General features: G+C 42.5%; 1 protein-coding gene across 1 annotated transcript; it reads right to left on the reverse strand.

The window, feature by feature from the left end:
• Window positions 1-8,931: 8,931 nt before the first annotated feature.
• Window positions 8,932-16,042, reverse strand: LOC308280235 (uncharacterized protein; the record flags this gene model as incomplete). The annotated part of the gene is made up of 5 exons (XM_080720496.1): window positions 8,932-11,774; window positions 12,388-12,515; window positions 12,648-12,696; window positions 14,010-14,198; window positions 16,031-16,042. 5 exons carry the CDS (start codon window positions 16,040-16,042, stop codon window positions 11,562-11,564), a joined length of 591 nt encoding a protein of 196 aa, XP_080576622.1. The 3' UTR covers window positions 8,932-11,561.
• Window positions 16,043-19,193: the final 3,151 nt, after the last annotated feature.

The following is a 19,193-nucleotide window of genomic DNA, read 5'->3' on the forward strand; positions in this document are numbered from 1 at the left end:
TCAAAACATGGCCTTCTCATGAGCGGAGAAGACGGCGAGGCAAAGCCCTCCATTTTTTGGCCCCTTCAACAACTTCGAGATTAATATACAATAACAAATCAGTTGATTGGGTGGGCAACTTTGATGATGACGAGGACCACTATATTTACACCTTCACTCCAGAGGGCCACAATGCATATTGCTACGTCCTACTTTGTCATTCTAGTATCTCATACAAAAGAAGCAAAAATAGCAGATCTACAAGCTCAAAACGCATCGCAGCGCGATGCGTTTTGAGCAATTTCAAACACATTTAGTTATATACTCATGTTAACTTTATGAACCTAAATACAAATACTTTGGACATAAAAAATACATTTTTAGCAATTTCAAACACATTTAGTTATATACTCATGTTAACTTTATGAACCTAAATACAAATACTTTGGACATAAAAAATACATTTTAATACTACTCTACTAGTCATTAAGCTACTAATATAGACTGATGGAATTAAAGCAGGTCATGTTTGGAATTGGAACAGCTGAAATCAATAATTTATCAGTATTCTGGTATTAATTAACCTGAGGGCCGCATTAAGTGAAGGTGGGGTCGGGCCGCCAGTTGCCCATGTCTGTTATAGGGGGACAAAAACAACAACAAAAGATTACAATGAAACTAATTTCTCTCCCACATGAGTAAGAATGGCTGACACTCATGTTTCAAACGGTAGGCCAACAAATGCAATAGCGAATAACAAGTGCCACTGGCAACCTTTAGTCAGGAGTAGTAGTACCAGTAAGACTCCCTAGTCACACTGCTGACATCAGTATGACATCACACCGCACACAAATGACCCTTATATAAGACCGGCATTATCTACCGACAGATTAGTAACAAGATGTCAAAATCGTTGAAGGTTGAATCTCCAGATATGGAGATAACCAACACATCACTCCATATATGGAGATAACCGACGAATCTCACTAAGTCTGACCTCACAAGCCCCATATTTGGACACGAACAACATATAACTCCATAGAGACATAGCTGCTGACATCAGTATGACATCACACTGCTGACATCAGTATGACATCACACCGTACACAAATGACCCTTATATAAGACCGGCATTATCTACCGACAGATAGGTGCAAGCAGGATCTCGACTCTGACACAACTCATCGGCTCATAAGCTGGTTCTCCCTCCATATATGGAGATAACCGACGAATCTCACTAAGTCTGACCTCACAAGCCCCATATTTGGACACGAACAACATATAACTCCATATATAGAGACATAGCTGCTGACATCAGTATGACATCACACTGCTGACATCAGTATGACATCACACCGTACACAAATGACCCTGACGGCACACACCAAGCAGTGTGATGTCATACTGATGCGGAGATATGAGCAGGGCAAAGGTGTGACGTGTGGCGTGTGACCGACGGACGGACGGACAGACGGCCGGTGGAGGTTTTGATACTAAACTGCAATCTGACGGTCGCAAATATGCAAATATGTCTTCCCTGTGTATTTTTGGTTACTTCCTGAAAGCTGAAAGCCTCTGAGTCAAAAGGCCCAACTGAAATACGCCGATATAATAACGTCATAAAAATCATCCTCTCCCCTTTTCTCCATCCAACAACATCTGTGGGTGTGGATAACTTCAGCTGGGTAACCACTCACCACCCCGCCACTCCGACATGTCTCCTTTCCGACACTAACCCTATCTCTAACCCTAAACTTAACCTCTATGGAAGTGTCGCCACTCCGACAATAAGAAGTCAATTTCGGAGTGGCGACATGTTGGAATGGAGAGCGACACCCCCACCTGACAACCAGGCATACTTAATCCTGGGGATTAATCATGGCAAACCTTGGTTTGGTGGCCTCCTCACGTTCCAGTTGCCTCCAGGCAGAAACGGCAAAGACACAGAATCCCCTATAGGCCTATACTCTGTGCAGATGCTTGGTGCAGAAATATACCGTGTGAAAAAACCTATGGAATTCGATTTGCAAATATCCAATAAACAGTGGTATTAATATAGTGGTTTTCAGTCATGTTAGCTTGAGCATGTGCATGTATCAGAAAAACTAGCCACAGCACATCTAACTATTATTTACCGAATGTCTGTCTGTGGTCTGTCCGCCATCTGTCGTCTGTCTGCATGCTGACATCACTGATACTAAATAGTGTCGCCACCATAACAGCCGCATGCTGAAACAATGCCCGACGCATCACTGACACTCCATATATGGGCATAAACGGGTGAAACAGCCGCATGCTGGAACAATGCCCAAATAATGTCGGTCTGACATGATCAAACAGACTGGCCTGGACACAGAACACCATATGGGCATAAAAGAGAGCCAGACAGACAGAGATAAGATATCTCCATATAATGTATGGGCATGAAAGGGACACAGACAGACAGATGGATACAACGGGTATTGCACAACTGGACACCTATTCTCCCCAACGGGCACCAGTTTGGGTTCTCAACATTACTTCTGAGACCCCTACATTCAATTCCTCATATACTGTGAGCACACCCCCAGGCACAGGACTAGTACAACCATCAGACCAGTATATGCTTGGGGTCAAAGCGAAGAATGAACGGGGACTATGGAAACTAACATTCTTGCTAACTCCGAGGTATTTTACATGGCATTGTTGTGTTGTGTTAATTGAAAATGCCCTGTCCCCCCCTAAAAAATAAATAAAAATAAAATGATCTATCTTCCAAGAAGCAAATATTTTAGTTCAAAATTTTCACTTCAAAAAAGATATATATATATATTCAAAGATTTGCACAAATATTTAAGATTTTTCAAAAATAGCAGATCTGCAAGCTCATATAGCATAGCGCATAATGACTATGAGCTTGTATGTCCGCTATTTTTGAAAAGACAAAGCATAAGATAATGGTTAAATAGTGGTTAAAATCTAAAATAACAGATGCTTCCTGAACCCTTGACTCAATTGTTCAGGTCCACGTCCTGTAACATTATATCCCAAGCATTAGAATTGTAACCGTAGAGACGCTGGGACAAACCTTTAACATTTGCATTGTTTGGACTGCCAGAACTATGGTTACCATAGCGACGGCAGCAGACTGTTTACACTTGGTTGTCAGCTGATCCTAAAAGCAGGGCTCGACATTAACTTTATGAGGCACACAAGTACATTTCCCATTCACTTGTCCAGGCACAAAAGTCACTTTATATAAATGTGCCATTTCACAGTCATTTATTTTTAATTTCTTTTTACAAATAAATAAGACCCCCCCTTGGCCCCCTCCACTCCACAGTCTGCATACAGCACAAAGCTGCTAGGAGTGTCACAGAAAAAGTGAAACCAAGAGCCACTTGTCCAACGGACAAGTACATTTTTAAAGAACATTTTATATTTTTGATTAACTTGTCCATAAAGATGTATTAGTTGTCCCAGACAACAGGGCAAGCCTTGATGTCCTACTAAAAGCATGCACTGTTCAATAGTACATCCTGGTCAGCCTGCCAGAGAGTAAACCCCAGTGGTGGACTAATAGGCCTATGACATTTTAGTATCAATTCTGCAATGTAGACATACTCTAAGTCTGTTACAACAAGTCCTGTATTCAAAATGTAGGCTACTTGAGGAAAAAAGCACAAAATGTATCTGCATCAAAATATAAAGTACCAAAACTAAAAGTAATTGTTACACAGAATGTCCCATTTCACAAGCTCAAGGTATAAGACATCTTTTGGAAATAGACGATAATATAGGCTTACAGTAATAGAGCTGAAGTGGTTAGTGTGTCTTGTAATAATACGCACGACAAACATGTGGATAGGGTGGCAGTGGCGCAGGGGTAGAGTTGCTGTCTTACAACTTGGAAGGTTTCCCAAGGGGTTCCCAGTTCGATCCTGGGCTCCCCCAGAATTAGTGTTGAAGAGTCCTTGAGCAAGACTCTGCAACAATGGTTCATATTTTAGATAGTCGTTAGAGAAAAGAAAAGATGAGTGTTAAAAAAAATTCATTTACTTCTTTCTATCGTTTTAGTATTTTCAACGATTTTGATTTGTGCAAGTGGCTAAATGTGTATTTTTAGACACAATAAGCCCATTCCCAAGATGCACCGCAATCTTTCATGGGCAGATGTGATTTATGGGGGCTGGTTTAAATAGTAACAAAGAAGGGTTATTGTGTCTAAAAAGACATATTTAGCCACTTGTATGCGTGCCCCCTAACCACTGAAATCAAAATACTAAAATCGCTTTTTTGTCTTCTTTCCCACCACAGTTTCCAATGCTTTTTGTCTGGGTCCAACAATGGCATGGCTCCCATGTTGATCTTTTGACTTCATGTGGCCAATCCATTAACTTTTCAGACTGTGGCCCCCAAAAATGAGTGAGCAATCTAAAAGGTCACAGCCCTTCACAGTGTGAGGCGTTGTGAGCGTGTAGATCAGCCATTTTCACAATGTATGCCACTTTCTTATGTAGCCTATACAATTTGGTATTAGAAAGGTCTTAAAGTAATTCAATTATGCATTTAGAAACACGTAGAAACCCTGTATACACTTATGTATATTGGTTTGTTTACTGTTGAGTGAGAAAACAATGTTGTGCATTAAGCTAATCATCTGGACATCCCCCAAAATGATTTGGCGGACCCCCAGTTTGGTAACCACTGGGGTTTTTTAACCATTTAAAGTAAATATAACAAAAATGCATGGCAGTATACTTTGGCCTACTGGCAGTATATCCACTAAATCAGGGGCCTTCAACAGGGGTCCGGGACCCCTAGGGGGTCCTCAGAGTTACCACAGGGGGTCCTCCAAATCTCTGTGTGATAGATACTTGCTTTTTCCCCTTTTTTTATATTAACCACTTGAACCCTAGCATCTATATTCTTTAGCCAAAAATAGCATTTTCGGCAAAGAGCTTTGGTGTAGAGGGAAAAAGAGCAGACTAAGTACATAGTGAGAGGTCAAGTTTATTTAGTATTGATGGTTCAAGTGATTAAATATCTGAAAACATTAACATGAATCCAAAATACACTGATGATTGTGCTGTCAAACGATGAAACTATATGGAATCTATGAAAAGGTTGTGGGGGTCTCTCTCAACTAAGGGGTCCTTGGCCTGAAAATGTTGAAGACCCCTGCCCTAAACACACACACACACACACACACACACACACACACACACACACACACACACACACACACACACACACACACACACACACACACACATGCAGGGATTGCATGGGCAGTGAGGCACAACTTTTTTTTTTAGCAGCTTGCTTAATTAACACAGAGGAATGTGGGAGGTTGAAGGCAAATGGGCGTGGCTTTGGGGGGGGGGAATGGGCGTGGCTTTAAACAACTCAACCAAAAAATGGCCCAGATCTCTATCTGGTGGCCAAAAGAATGAACTACATGTTCTAAAGTTGCAACATAGGCCTATTACTGTATACACATTCATGGAGACTGTATTGCTGCGGACTGCGGTCTCCTGCCTCACTCCTCTAAGTGGCTCTAATGCATTTTAAGAGCGATTATAAAGCATTATAAAATGATTGCAGTGTCTTACAACAATGAGAATTTAACGTAGGCTACATACAGAAAGTGTCATTATAATGTGTTAGGCTATAATGTGTTTTTTTACCTATTGTATATTTTTTTGCAATGTTTTTTCTTATTTTTTTTCCCTGACTATACTGCATAGTACTGAGTTCTATCCGTCTGTCATTCAATGTTATATGAGGCCTACTTCAATGGTTTCCTGTGTAAATAAGACTAGTGCTTTTCTAGGATCTCCTTTCAGTTGACCTTGTACCAGTGAACTGTACCGTCATGAAACTGTACCTTTTCCTATGCAAACTTCTAATAAAGTCTTCTACATATGAGTAGGCCTACTTACAACTTATATGTAGGCCTACTTATACTGTGTTATAACTTATATGATGACTTAATTTGTTCAAAAGTAGGTCTAATATTCCAGACCAGTATTGAGGGAAAAAAAAGCAATGAGTCCATAAATTAATAGAGCCCAATATACGAATATTGTTTTTATGTTATACATTTTTCTCTTTTTTTGCACTCTCTCTTTTCTTGATATATATTATATATATTTTTACGATTTGTAGCTTATCATTATTCTGCCGTTGATCTATTCTATTAGGCCTATCTGAAGGAAGCCAAATCAAAACACGTTTTACTACCTTAAGGGGCCTACACAAGATGTAACAATAAACAAGTAGCCCTAACCTGTCCTTGAGCTTGAACAAATCAAGTTTGATCTTGTCTTTAAATATATATTTGATGATACTTCTGAAATAAATCAGTGAAACGTGTCTTGCATCACAAGTAGGCTATATTTTTTGCATCACATATAGAATACAATTTCCCTGGTGTTTGGGCAATAGGTTGGGAAAAGCCATCTAAAACTAAAACATCTAAAATGTAATTTAATAATACAACATTGCATGTTAGTTTATAAGTTACAATAGAACTCTGTGCCCACTAGAGGGCACACAACCAACGGACGTTCAAGTCAGACCCTCTGGAAACGTCGTCGTCGCAAGCAGACGTTCCTACAACGTCCATACGACGCCCGAAAAGTATCGGGATAGTATCGGAGTATCGGGCCGATACCACGTCGCAAGCAGACGTTCATACAACGTCCATACGACGTGCAGTCAACCCTGAGCTGAGCTGCGCCTGAGCTGCCTTTTAAAAAGACGTTGAAACGACGCCCCTGCGACGTCGAGGTCAGACCTCACCACCACACACACACACACACGCACACGCACGCACGCACACGCACACACACACACACACACACACACACACACACACACACACACACACACACACACACAAACACACACACACACACTTGGTATTATTGTCTCCACCAGCCGAAGGCTGAGGGAGAGTATGTTGTCCGTCCGTCCGTTTGTCCGTTACCAGCTAATCTCCGGCGCCGTTGGCCCGGTCGCTGCCAAACTGTGCACACACACTCCCTCGATACCAATTCAGAACCTCTGCCCCAAATATTTCACATGGGCCTGTTCTAGCGCCACCAGGAGGCCGACTTTTGCAAAACTAACTTTTGCCAGTACTCCTACAGATTTTGTCCAAAAATCACGTAAATCAGTAGACAGTATCTCTACAGTCATGTGATCGACATGGATGTGTCAGATTTTCCATATTCCATCCTGATTGGCTAAAACTGGCTTTCAAAGTTTGCAGGATTGGTCAGTTTTGAATAAAATGCCTGAAATCCTGAACGCAGTGTGCGATTTTGGTGAAATTGTGCATGCACATTCCCAATAGGCAGAGGAATAAATGCCACTTAAGAAAAATCAAATCAGCCTCATGGTGGCGCTATAACAGGCCGATTCATGTTTTCACCTATAACTCCACCGATTAGTGTCAAACTTTGTATGCGCACTCCTTAGAGGCCAAGGTAAAACCTTTTCCCTGCACACATTTAGCGCCACCAGGACCTACCTGACCTGGTGGAGACCTGTGCTCGGAAGAGCACTGCTTCTAGTTAATAATAAAATCTGTAAAGTAACAACTAATCTGTGAAAAATGCTGTAATTGTAAAGGAATAAAAAGTCAAATATATTGTGTAGCCTATGTAGTGGAGTTGAAGTATCAAAATGGAAAGTAAAGTAAAAGTACTTTAAGTACCTCATATTTATATTGAGCATTGTAGTAGCCTGCCTAGCCTACAAAAACATAAGTATCCTTCTCTGTGTCTTTTCTCTCCCATCTATTGGAAAAGCAGAAAACCCTGTGAGATACTCATGTGCTTTGAAGAGGGATAGATAGCTGTAGAGATATCAAACATTGATCACAGCAATGGAAGTCATGAGATAGCTCTAGTTTAAATGGAGTCAGTAAGTTAAAGCATGCTTAAGTAACATAACTGCAAACAAGTGAAAGAATAAAGGGGTTTAATATTAATTTAGTTAAATATTTCCCAAACTATAAAATATTTCGAAGTGAAAAGTACAAACACGTCCAGACTTTTTTTTACTCCCTTTTTTAAGTTTGAGTGAAGTTTCTATAGGTGAAAGTATGTAGGACTAGTATGGTGCCAACGTTTTGCTAAAATACCCAGTCCCCAATAATATGATATGCTAGACTTTAATCATGAATCCAAAGGAAATGGGGTTGAAGGAGACCTACATTTGGCTCTATATCGATTATGCAGATCTTCCCGCTGGTCAAAACATTTTTCACCGCTTCAGTGCTGGTCCTATAGATATGTCCTTTGTTTGTAGCGACTCGCCATACTCCAGAAACCTTGGGCATCACGGAGACACTGGTTTACAACAGTGCTTCTCAACCTTTTGAGGCTGCGGCCCCCAAAGTAATCATATTTGAACTGGGTTCAATATGAGCACAGGTCTCCACCAGGTCAGTTATTCTGGCCTCCTGGTGGCGTCCCAAAAGCCAATGAGGGACCTGCATTCCTGGTGATGCCAGTGGTGAGCGCACCTCATGGCACGCTCTGCTGGCGTACAAGTTGGCCATATATGGCCTACTTGTGCACAAGGAGCAAGTTGGCATCTCAACAGCCTGCAGTTCTAGTTATTTATCTTTAACAAAATGATTGATTACTGCATCAGAAGGGATCAGCAAACTACATTTATAAAAAACATTGGCCAAATTGTGAAATGATATAAGATTATTAACATTTAACATTCACATTTTTTAAAATGGCAGATCTACAAGCTCAAAACGCCTCGCAACTGTGAGCTTGTAGATCTGCTATTTTCACAATATCCATCTGTGGAACCGAGTCGAAATAAATGTAATGCCTCAACTCCTCGGCCGGGGACACACACACACTGTAAAACAAGCGAACAAGCGAACATTCGGTTGTCACATATTTAGTTATTGAATGTTACAACAGGAAAAACAAATCACCCATTCTTACAGTATATCAAAATGCTTTACTTGTATCACAAAAGTCCAAGTCATGAAACATGGACATACAAGAGTCTGGGGATTATCATATCACAATATAAAATTCATTGTGGGCGTTTACCCTGAAACATACAAATTACATCAAAAAGTGCAAATGCCCAAATGTGCTTAAGGATGTTTCATTAAGCAATAAATTAAATTATTTACATCTCACAGTTTAGAAAAGTGCACACGCGCTCTCACTCTCTCTCTCACTGCACACGCGCACAAGAGGCTCAACTACAGCCTAGAAGAAAAAAGATGTGCCACACAGATGCAAAACAAACCCATACAAAAATACAAACAAAATGTTATCCACAGCAACGTGGTGATACTAATAATACATGTCATATAGTGCAGTGTTGCTCAATCAGCTACCATGGAGGGTCTAGTGTATTTAGGTTTAAGGAGTAATGCTGTGAGCGGGTGTTTGAACTAGGGATGCAACGTTTAATCCAACATATCGATTGAATACATGAGTTTGATTGCGATTAGTCTAAAATAGACAATCTACAAGTTTGTGACTCATTGTGAGGCTGTAGATTGGCTACTTTCTAATTTATTCTATTTTTGCGTTACACCACTGTAAAACGAAGCATGCTTAAATTAGAATTTGTTGATTTGTTGATGTATAAAAATATATATAAAATCACACTTAATCGCTTTGAAAATAACCAATAGCTGCAACTGCAGCCCTAGTTTGAACTGTCTGTTGATTGTAATGGAATCTTGTCATTTAAGTGCACCATGTGTCCAAAGAAATTAGTGCACTTGCCCATGATGCTTACTTATTTTGTGGTTTTGGTCAAGGAGGTAATTAAAAAAAAAAGAGAAAGGGATTTGGAATGAAATAAAACCCGTGAAAAATGGGAGAATATATAGTATGCAGTCTGCAGTTAAAATGTCTGCTTATCAGTCACATCTTCAACTACACTGGACATGGGTGATTGTCAGAGGTTATGAGGTCATATTATGCATGTGACAATTGATTCCTCTCAATTCCTTGGGTTTTGTATGCTAAAAAGGATGGCTTACACATACAGTATTTGCTCATCCTGAACGGCTCGTTATCGCCAGAGCCTTGTATTAGAGAGTTATGCCAATGCGGCGTCAGAAACAGCGCTGGTCTAGTGGTTCATGTAACTTGAAATGTCACTTTTCCCTCATAGACTCCAATGAGTTCTGTAAACTTCAGGTTCACGCTTTGTCACTATTCGCCAATAGATGTGTAGTGTATGTAGAAGACCTGGCCCCATGTATTGAGCGGAGTTGGCGCAACTCTCCAATAGAGGGCTCTGCTTATCGCCTCTTACTGAACCAGACAGTAAGGCAGGGTTCCCCAATAGGCGGCCCGCGGGCCATTTGCGGCCCGCGGGGGGGGCTACTGTCTGGCCCACACCAACCCAGTAATAATGGTGGTATAAGAGCAGCAACAACACTAGTATATCGTCGTTGTCGGGTGGAAATCTCGTATCTCCAAATTTGTACGTTCTTTCGCAAATCATACAAGGCCGTCGCACAAAAGTAGTGAAAACAGCAGATCTATGTGTGCTTGTAGATTGGCTGTTTTCACTAGTTAAAATAATTTCAAAAAATGATAAATGCAAAACAAACTGTTTTGGACATACAAGATTTTCACCCGGCAACGACGATATCTGAACTGTCACTGGAGTAGCGGGAACGCCACCGCCGCCCCCTGCAATGCTGTGGCCCTCGGCTTGGTACCCTAGACATAATTCGGCCCTTGAGGAAAATGAATTGGGGAACCCTGCAGTAAGGTCTCAGTCAGTAGGATGATGATCTTTTGTGCACTGCATGCTTAGCCACATAAACCCTAAGGTCCCAACTCTGGGCATGTCATATTAGGCAAACATTTAGCAAAACAATAGGCAGACAAGAGATTTGGCGTAGAGGGAAAAGAATCGGATGAATTAAGAACATAGTGTTTAAGTTAGGGATGCACATCATATCGGTATCAGCAATATCGGCCATAAAAGTTGGTATCGAACCGATATCAAAATAACTGATCGGTTTAGCTGATATTTTGTTTTATGATATTCACATATGAATGTGAAGCTGAAAAAGCCCTTTGTAATGGTGAAGGCTGAAGATTCAATCAGGGTTTTCTGGGAAAGCTTTTCAACTTTTTTTTAAAACAAATATGAAATATAGATATTTTCAGTGTCATATCTGTCGATACCGATACCAATAAGATATACAGTATATTGCATTATAATATTATAATGTAATAAATATCGGGATCGGAATCGACAGATATGAGCCTGTAAAATATCGGTTATCGTCCATCATTTCATGATCGTGCATCTCAGTTAAACTACAGAGATGTACACCATTAGGAACATTCGCTCACACGTGTAGTGTTTGGTATAGGCTCGGTCCTGCATGGCAGGTTGGACATAAACCGTTGAGATTGGAGCGGAGGCGAGGACCCAACAGATTGGTCACTTGTGAACAGATAGTGGTTGACCTTTGAATAATAGTGGTTCATCTGAAGAAGGCACATTGAACTGTTTGTACGATACTGCACACGCCACTGAAACACAGAAGCAGTTTCGTCTTCCAAAGGCTGTTATCACAGCAAGGAGCAGGTTTCAGAGCGAGACCGCGGCCGCCTGGCGTTGGGAGGGGGCATTGTTTGCTCCGACGGGCTGCCTGCGCCGGCCTCAGTTTTGCTGTTAGTAAACCCAGACGGGGTCCCTTCTTTGACGGCCGCGTTCGCACCGACGGCGACCTCCTCATCGGCCCGCTTAGACCTGGAGGATGACAGCCGACTGAACGAGAAGAGCTGAGGACAAACAGTACATACAAGGTAGGGTTAGATATCGCCCCCAATTTGGTCCAAAGATTAAGTGTTATATAATCATATGCTTCAAGGGTCTCAACAGGGGGTCCGGGACCCCTAGGGGGTCCCCAGAGTTACTACAGGGGGTCCTCCAAATCTTTGAGTGATAGAAACTTTTTTCTTCTTTTTATATTAACCACTTGAACCCTAGTGTCCATATTCTGGGAACTTTAGCCAAAAATAGATGATCTACAAACTCACAACGCCTCGCGCTGAGCTAGTAGATCGTCTATTTTTGGCAAAGAGGTTTGGTGTAGAGGGTAAAAAGAGAAGACTGAAAGGCCAAGTTAATTAAGTATTGACAGTTCAAATGGTAAATATCTGAAAACACAAATTGACATGAATCCAAAATTCACTGATGATTGTGCTGTCAAACAATGAAACTATGGAATCTCTGAAAAGGTTGTGGGGGTCCCTGCTTCATCTCTCTCTCAAATAAGGGGTCTTTGGCCTGAAACCATTGAAGACCCCTGATATACTTAAAAACCTCAAAGCCACTACTTGAAGCCATAAACATCAGGGGTGTGGCGAATTAATTCTGTGAACATCCTCACACCTTTTTGCTTGAACCTGACTGGCTCCTTGATTTGTCTGATTTGTCATCTGCTGTCCCATTGGCTGGTTTGCTGCTGATGTCTGTGTCTTCAGTATCGATGGTAGCGGACCCCTCTGTGATCTCACACTCTGGAGACATTAACAGATTTGTACAGTACAGTTAACAGACAGTTAATATTGGAAGCATCACAGAGTGAATCCTTTCTTCTTGACATGGCAGCTTCACAGAAACAACAACGCCTTTGAAAATGCTTTGCTCACCTCTCGGCTCTCCATCGGGTACGGATTCTTCTTTCAGCTCTTCTGTTTTCTGGAAATAATAGAATATTGCCCTTTTTTAAAGATTTGTTTTAGGGTTTTTATGCCTTTATTGATAGGACAGTAGACTGACAGGAGATGGGGAGAGAGATGGGGAGTGACACGCAGAAAAGACTCTGACATCACTGTGATGTCAGGGGAACCACACTAACAGAATCCCTTTTATTCCCATATATGGATATCCCTGATGTCATCAATATTAAGCCCATATGTAACAGGACTTTACAGGACAAATTATGGGAATGCCCATATATGGAGGAAGACAGCCCATATCTGTGTGGCTGGTTCTACAGACCGGGATCTCCATATATGGGCATAAAGGTAGTGTATGTATGATGTCAGATTTCATAGACGTCATAGGACTTTCACATAACAAATAACTGAGTAAGCATGTTAGGGTCTCACAGCAAATCTCCATACACAGTACATGGATCTCCATATATGGGTAGCAGGGATCTCCATATATGGGTAACTGGTCCGATATACATCACTGGCCAGATGGCCAAGACATGGCGCGACCTCACCCTTTAGGGCGAGGTCGCATGTCGCCCTTAGGCGTTTACTAGTTAGCTAGTTCATCGTTAAGCCAATTGGCAGACCAATGCTGTAACTTCATCAATCGTCAGTCTACGCATCAAACGTGTATGTTTGATTCATCCAGTCAGTCTACAATAACAATACAATCCCATGGTTTATGATTTATGATGGGATCACAAGGTTCAAAATTAAATTGTTTGCTTACAATGGGTTAAGGGGGGTGTAAATGATTGACTGTGGTTCCGACCTGAAAATTGTATTTTCTGTTTACTAAAGAACTGGAGACACGGGGAGACCCCTGTTAGTTAAAAGAAACATTCAACAAAGACATACTGTAAGTCAGGGTTTCTCAAACTTTCACATTTCAAGGTCTCCCCTTAACTCTGACAGTGTACAAACGGAACCAAATGAACCCGCCAGGGTTTTTTTGGACCCCCCTAAAGGAACCCACAGTGTCCCTGGAATCCACTTTGAGAACCACTGCTGTAAGTTGTTACAGGGCGAATATCTTCTGTCGGGTGGAAACCTCATATGTCCAAAACTGTTACTTTTTAGGATTGAAATTCAAAAATAGCAGATCGACAAACTCAAAGTGTAATTTTGTGCCACATTTCAAGCTTGTAGATCTGCTATTTTTTATACTTTGTGTGACGCTGAACTATGATCAAGTATGGCATTCATTTACGAAAAAATAAAAACACAAAAAGGAGATAAGAGGTTTCTGCCCGGCAGCGACGATTATGTTCAATGCTGTGTGAAATGACATACGGTATTTACAGGACTGTGAGAGACCTCGTCCGCGTCCCCAATCGAGCCGTCCAAACTCCGCGAGGACCGCCCTTCTGTCACGGTAGAAGTGTCGTTCTCCTTTCCATCTTCCTGCTCCTCCTCCTCCTCTTCGTCATCATCTTCTTCTTCTCCTTTTTCTTCATCCTTACTTTCCCCGGGTCTTAAATCCTGGGGAACAAAATCAACAGTCAGAGGAGTGACAAATGCGTGAATACCCTTGAAGCAAATCGTTAGGGAGAGCGTCAGCTTGAGGGACTAAAATTGATTTTTAAGAGCCACAGGTAAACGTCCATTTTTAACGTTTGCAACAGTAAAAAAGAAAATCTAACATTTCAGGAATAAAAAAGAAAAATATGTACTTTTTCAAAAAGAAAATATCAGATCAATATAAGCTCTCAACAAGTCGCGTTGTGAGCTTGAAGATCGGCTATTTCCACTCTTTTTGAAATGGGGCTTAAATGATTCATTCATTCAAGATACCAAATGTATGTCTTGGGTCTCGAGTGGAAAAGTTTGGGAATCCCTGGACTAAAACACCCATTAAAGCAGTGGTTCTCAAACTTTTTTTTTTTTTTTTTTTTCTTCTTTTTTTTTGCTCAGTAAATAACATTTTAATCCACGGTACCCTGTTACTTAATAGCACTTGTAAATGTAGATATGTAAATATCTCCCCCTTAAGATACAGTATGTCACAAGGTGGATTTGAGAGATTAGGACAAATTATGAATAACTTTATTTAACTTTGTTTAATCACTTGAACCCCAGCATCCCTATTCTGGGTGGAACATTCACCAAAAATAGCCGATCTACAAGCTCACAACGCATCCCAATACGCGTTGTGAACTTGTAGATCGGCTATTTTTGGTGAAGAGATTTGATTTAGATTCCTTTTCTAAAGAGAAAGTACAGTGAAACTCAGGTCCGTTTTACGTATGTATGTATGGAGGGTCTAAGTCAGGGGTTCCCAAACTTTTTTGTCTCAGGGCACCCCATAAATATTTTTTTTAATCCAAGGCACACCTACATTATAATTTTCACTCCCAGCACCTTATATTTATAGCACATCGTCGTTGTCGGGTGGAAACCTTTTATGTCCAAAACCGTTGGTTTTGTATCTATCATCTATAAAATGTACTAAACTAGTGAAAACAGCCGATCTACAAGAACACAACGCCTCGCATTTTGTGCGACAGTCTTGTATGATGAAGCAGGGCTTTGCTTTACCAAAAGACGCACACATTTGAAACTTGGAGATATGAGTTGTCTGCCCGACAGTGACGATATTTTAATGATTATGTTGCGAGGAAAACGTTGAGCCATTTTGGTTAGAACTGACTGAAAATAACTTTGTACTTCAAGTTTAAAATGATACTACGGCACCCAATTGAGAAACCCTGCATTAATGTATGTCATGTCACAAACTCACACACTTGGGTCAAAAAAGTACCATCTTAGACAACCCACAATGAACGTAACAGGAGTGCGAGGACGCTACTACAAGCTACAAGGACATCCATCCACAACACATGGTTCCTTACTGCCCTGAGAGGAGGCCGGACTCAATTTACTTTCAATTCATTCTTTTATATAATCCCAAATGAGTGGGGAATTGTACGTTTTAATGCATTCCTGGAGTGCCCAGGAAGAGTGGCTGCTGTTACATTAATGTTAGCTAATAACTAACTAATAAATAAAGGTCCTCTCGTGAATTGAATGACTGAATCAGATCCTATCTTCAAGCAATTCCCTGTAAGTTTTACTTGAAGCTCCTCGTATGATTTGAAAGTAGGCTGAATCCGACCTTGAGTTCCATACTACATACAACAGAGTACGCACCGTAAGGGATTTCTAAGGATTACTAGTGGGATTACACACACAGAGAGGATTGCAAATGAATGGAGGGGAGAAAGAAAACGGGTCCCACCTCTGACTGGAACAGGCCAATGAAACGCTTAATAAGTCTGTTGAGTGACAGTCCACGATGTGCTGACATTTCTTACAGGTATAACCATGACTTGGAATACCTTAGAGAAGGGCTGGGTGATATATCACTATTCGCAATGCAACACGTATTGCAACGTGATGTGAGCTTGTCGATTTTTTGGGACATGAACATGTTGCTTAAATTAATAGTTTTATTTAAATCTTGGGATTTACCAAATATGGTCAGTATTTTACTGTGTTCAGCTCGGTGGCCTTGTGGTTAGTGTGTCTATGTGCCTATGACTGTGAGGTCGGGGTTCGATCCCCGGCCGGGTCATACCCCATGGATTGGGGTTAAGTCCCTGCAACTTAGCAGCATTATGTCCAGGGGGTGTACTTGTAGTTTGTACGTCAAGCTGCCTCATGCTAAGGAAACAGGAGATAGGCTCCTGCCTTTTGGGCCTCATGCCTCATTACCGCTGTCAACTCTTTAAAAGCAGGGGAGTCTAAGCTATATTATTATCATTATTATTCATTTCTGCATCTTTTTTGACTTTTAGAACGTATGGCATTCTGTTTTAAAATGCAAATTATGGTCATGGATAGTATGGCCGACTTAGTAGTTTTAAAGTAGCCTATACTTCACAACAGGAGAGAACACTTTATATAAAATTTGAAACATTTATTGTAAAACGCAGGAAAGGAAAAGGTACATGTCTGAAAAGAAACTGTAAAATAAATAAATCATTCCCAATAATCATATCATTGGGATTAATCACGATGTTGTAACCTTTCTATGGCCAAAGTTTAAAGGCAAAACACCTTGTACTGTGGCAATAATCAAATATTATTTATGTCTAGCTGCCAAGCTAATAAAAAACTAAATAAAAAGCTCATCGCATAACAGTTCCCAACATTACAGTTTGTTTGATTTTTGAAATTTCGAATAAGCACTGGATTCCAGTCATTTCAAAACGGTATGAAAATCAGCTAGAGACTGGGAACTTTCATCTGAATATCATGGCACAGTTATTTTTGGTCAGAGTTATGTCAGCATTTAAAGTGCAAAGTAAAAAACAAAAGCATGATGAAGTCGAGACAATGACAACTAAGTACTACAGTACACCTCTCTAACTGTACTACTCTGTTAAGTGAATGAAGTGAACCCCAAAGGTTATTTTAAATTATTGAAACACAATTGCACAAGCTGGTCTGCTTAAACAAAAACACAACATTATAAACAAACCGAAAGAGAATGTTTCACGAGAAAGCATGGATCGATATCTCCGAGTCACAGCTCAAAAGAAAGAAAGAAAAAACTAAAATCCCTGTGGGTGGCCAGCCAATCCCCGACACAGCAGACAATAGGCCAAAATGCGGCATTTAAAAACATAAATACTGTATATATTGTATGTATAAGGTTTAAGTGGCTAACCCACATCCAAGGGAAGCCCGACTGTAATCGGTTCTAATGTCTCTCAGTATTGTATCAATCTATTCTGTCGTTCGCGACCTGGCAAAAGGCAAAGCGCTATTTCAGACGGAGGTACTGGGGTAAGACATCGTCCCAAAACTCCTCCGCCTCCCCCGCGTCCAGGCCTTTGTTCCCGGACCTTGGCTTGGAGGACCTCGTAGCAGCAGATTTGGTACTTTGTCTCTGGACGTTGGCCGGCTTTTTTCTGCTCTTCTTCACCTCCTCCTCGTCCTCCGTTTCATCTTCACTCTCCTCCTCCTCGCTCTCTTCCTCCTCCTCCTCGCTCTCCTCTTCCTCACTCTCTTCCTCCTCCTCCTCCTCGCTCTCTTCCTCTTCTTCACTCTCTTCCTCTTCCTCACTCTCTTCCTCCTCTTCTTCTTCAGATTCCTCCTCCTCCTCTTCGTTCTCTTCCTCCTCCTCTTCTTCCTCCTCTCCAGCCTCCTCCTCTTCAGCTTCCTCTTCTTCTTCTTCCTCCTCCTCACTTCCTCCTTGGCTGTCGCTCTCTGCCTTCTCGCTGCTCTCGCCCTCTTCCTCCATCTCACTTCCCTCTTCCTCTTCCTCCTCTTCCTCTCCCTCCACAGTCCCGCTCTCTGCCTCGCTCTCTTGCCCCTCCTCCGAGGAGCCTAAAGACTTGCTCAACTCGCTCTCTCCTTCCTCCCCGCTCTCCTCTTCCTCCTGGCTCTCCTCTTCCTCCTCGTCGCCTTCCTCCTCGTTCTCCGAGTCTCCTCCCTTGCTCTCCATCTCGCTACTGGACGCTATCTCACTTCCTTCCTCCTCCTCATCCTCTAACTGGCTTACTTTGCTTCCCGTCCCGCTCGTCTCGGATTCACTCACTCCCTCGCTTCCCGTCGTCCCCTCTTCCTCTTCCTCCTCCTCTTCTTCCTCGTCGTCGACACCGCTCTCAGATTTCGCCGTGGCCTCCGACCCGCCGTCGTCGTCGTCCTCCTCCGCCTCCTGCCGCCCGTCTCCCTGCGACTGGCTTCCTTCGCTCTCGCCTCTGTCACTCTCCTCCGCCTCGCCTTCGCTGGTTTTCCCCTCTTCTTCGCCTTCCTCCTCTTCCTCTGCTCCTGGCGTCAGGGTGTCGGTGTCGTCTTCTTCTTCTTCGCTGTCCTCCGCTTCCGTTGCGGTCCCGGCGCCGGCCACCTCGGACTCTGTGGCGGTCCCGCTCTCCGCCGCGCTTGTCGTCTTGTCACTTTCGTCCGCCTCCTGTTCGTCCCGGTCGTCCGTTGCTGTGTCGGCGATGCTGCCCTCCATGTTCTCTTCCCCGCTTTCGTCTCCCTCACTCTCCTCCTCCTCCTCCTCCTCCTTAGAGTCACTCAGCTCGGGTGGTACGATGTTGATGCTGACAGCGGTCTTCCTGCCGTCCTCAACGGCGAATGACCGGGACTCTGAGTCTGAATCCTCGCCTCGCGAGTGTTCGGATTTGGCCTCTGACTCCTTGCTCTGCGAGCGTTCGGATTTGGCCTCTGACTCCTCGCTCTGCGAGCGTTCGGATTCGGCCTCTGACTCCTCGCTCTGCGAGCGTTCGGATTTGGCTTCTGACTCCTCGCTCTGCGAGCGTTCGGATTTTTCCTCTGACTCCTCACTCTGCGAGTGTTCGGATTTGGCCACGCTGTCTCTCAAGACGTCGCGGGAGTCGCTCTCCGTGCCGGATCCGTCGGAGGGGACGGGTGACGGGGAAGCGAAACTGCCAACGGATGTTACCTCTCTGACGAGAGCCGAGCCGGCTACCAGCGTGGACGCGGCTGCCAGTGTGGACGCGGCTG

The sequence above is a fragment of the Nannobrachium achirus genome (genome assembly GCF_963921795.1).
Source record: "Nannobrachium achirus genome assembly, chromosome: 24".
In the NCBI taxonomy this organism is placed as follows: Eukaryota; Metazoa; Chordata; class Actinopteri; order Myctophiformes; family Myctophidae; genus Nannobrachium; species Nannobrachium achirus.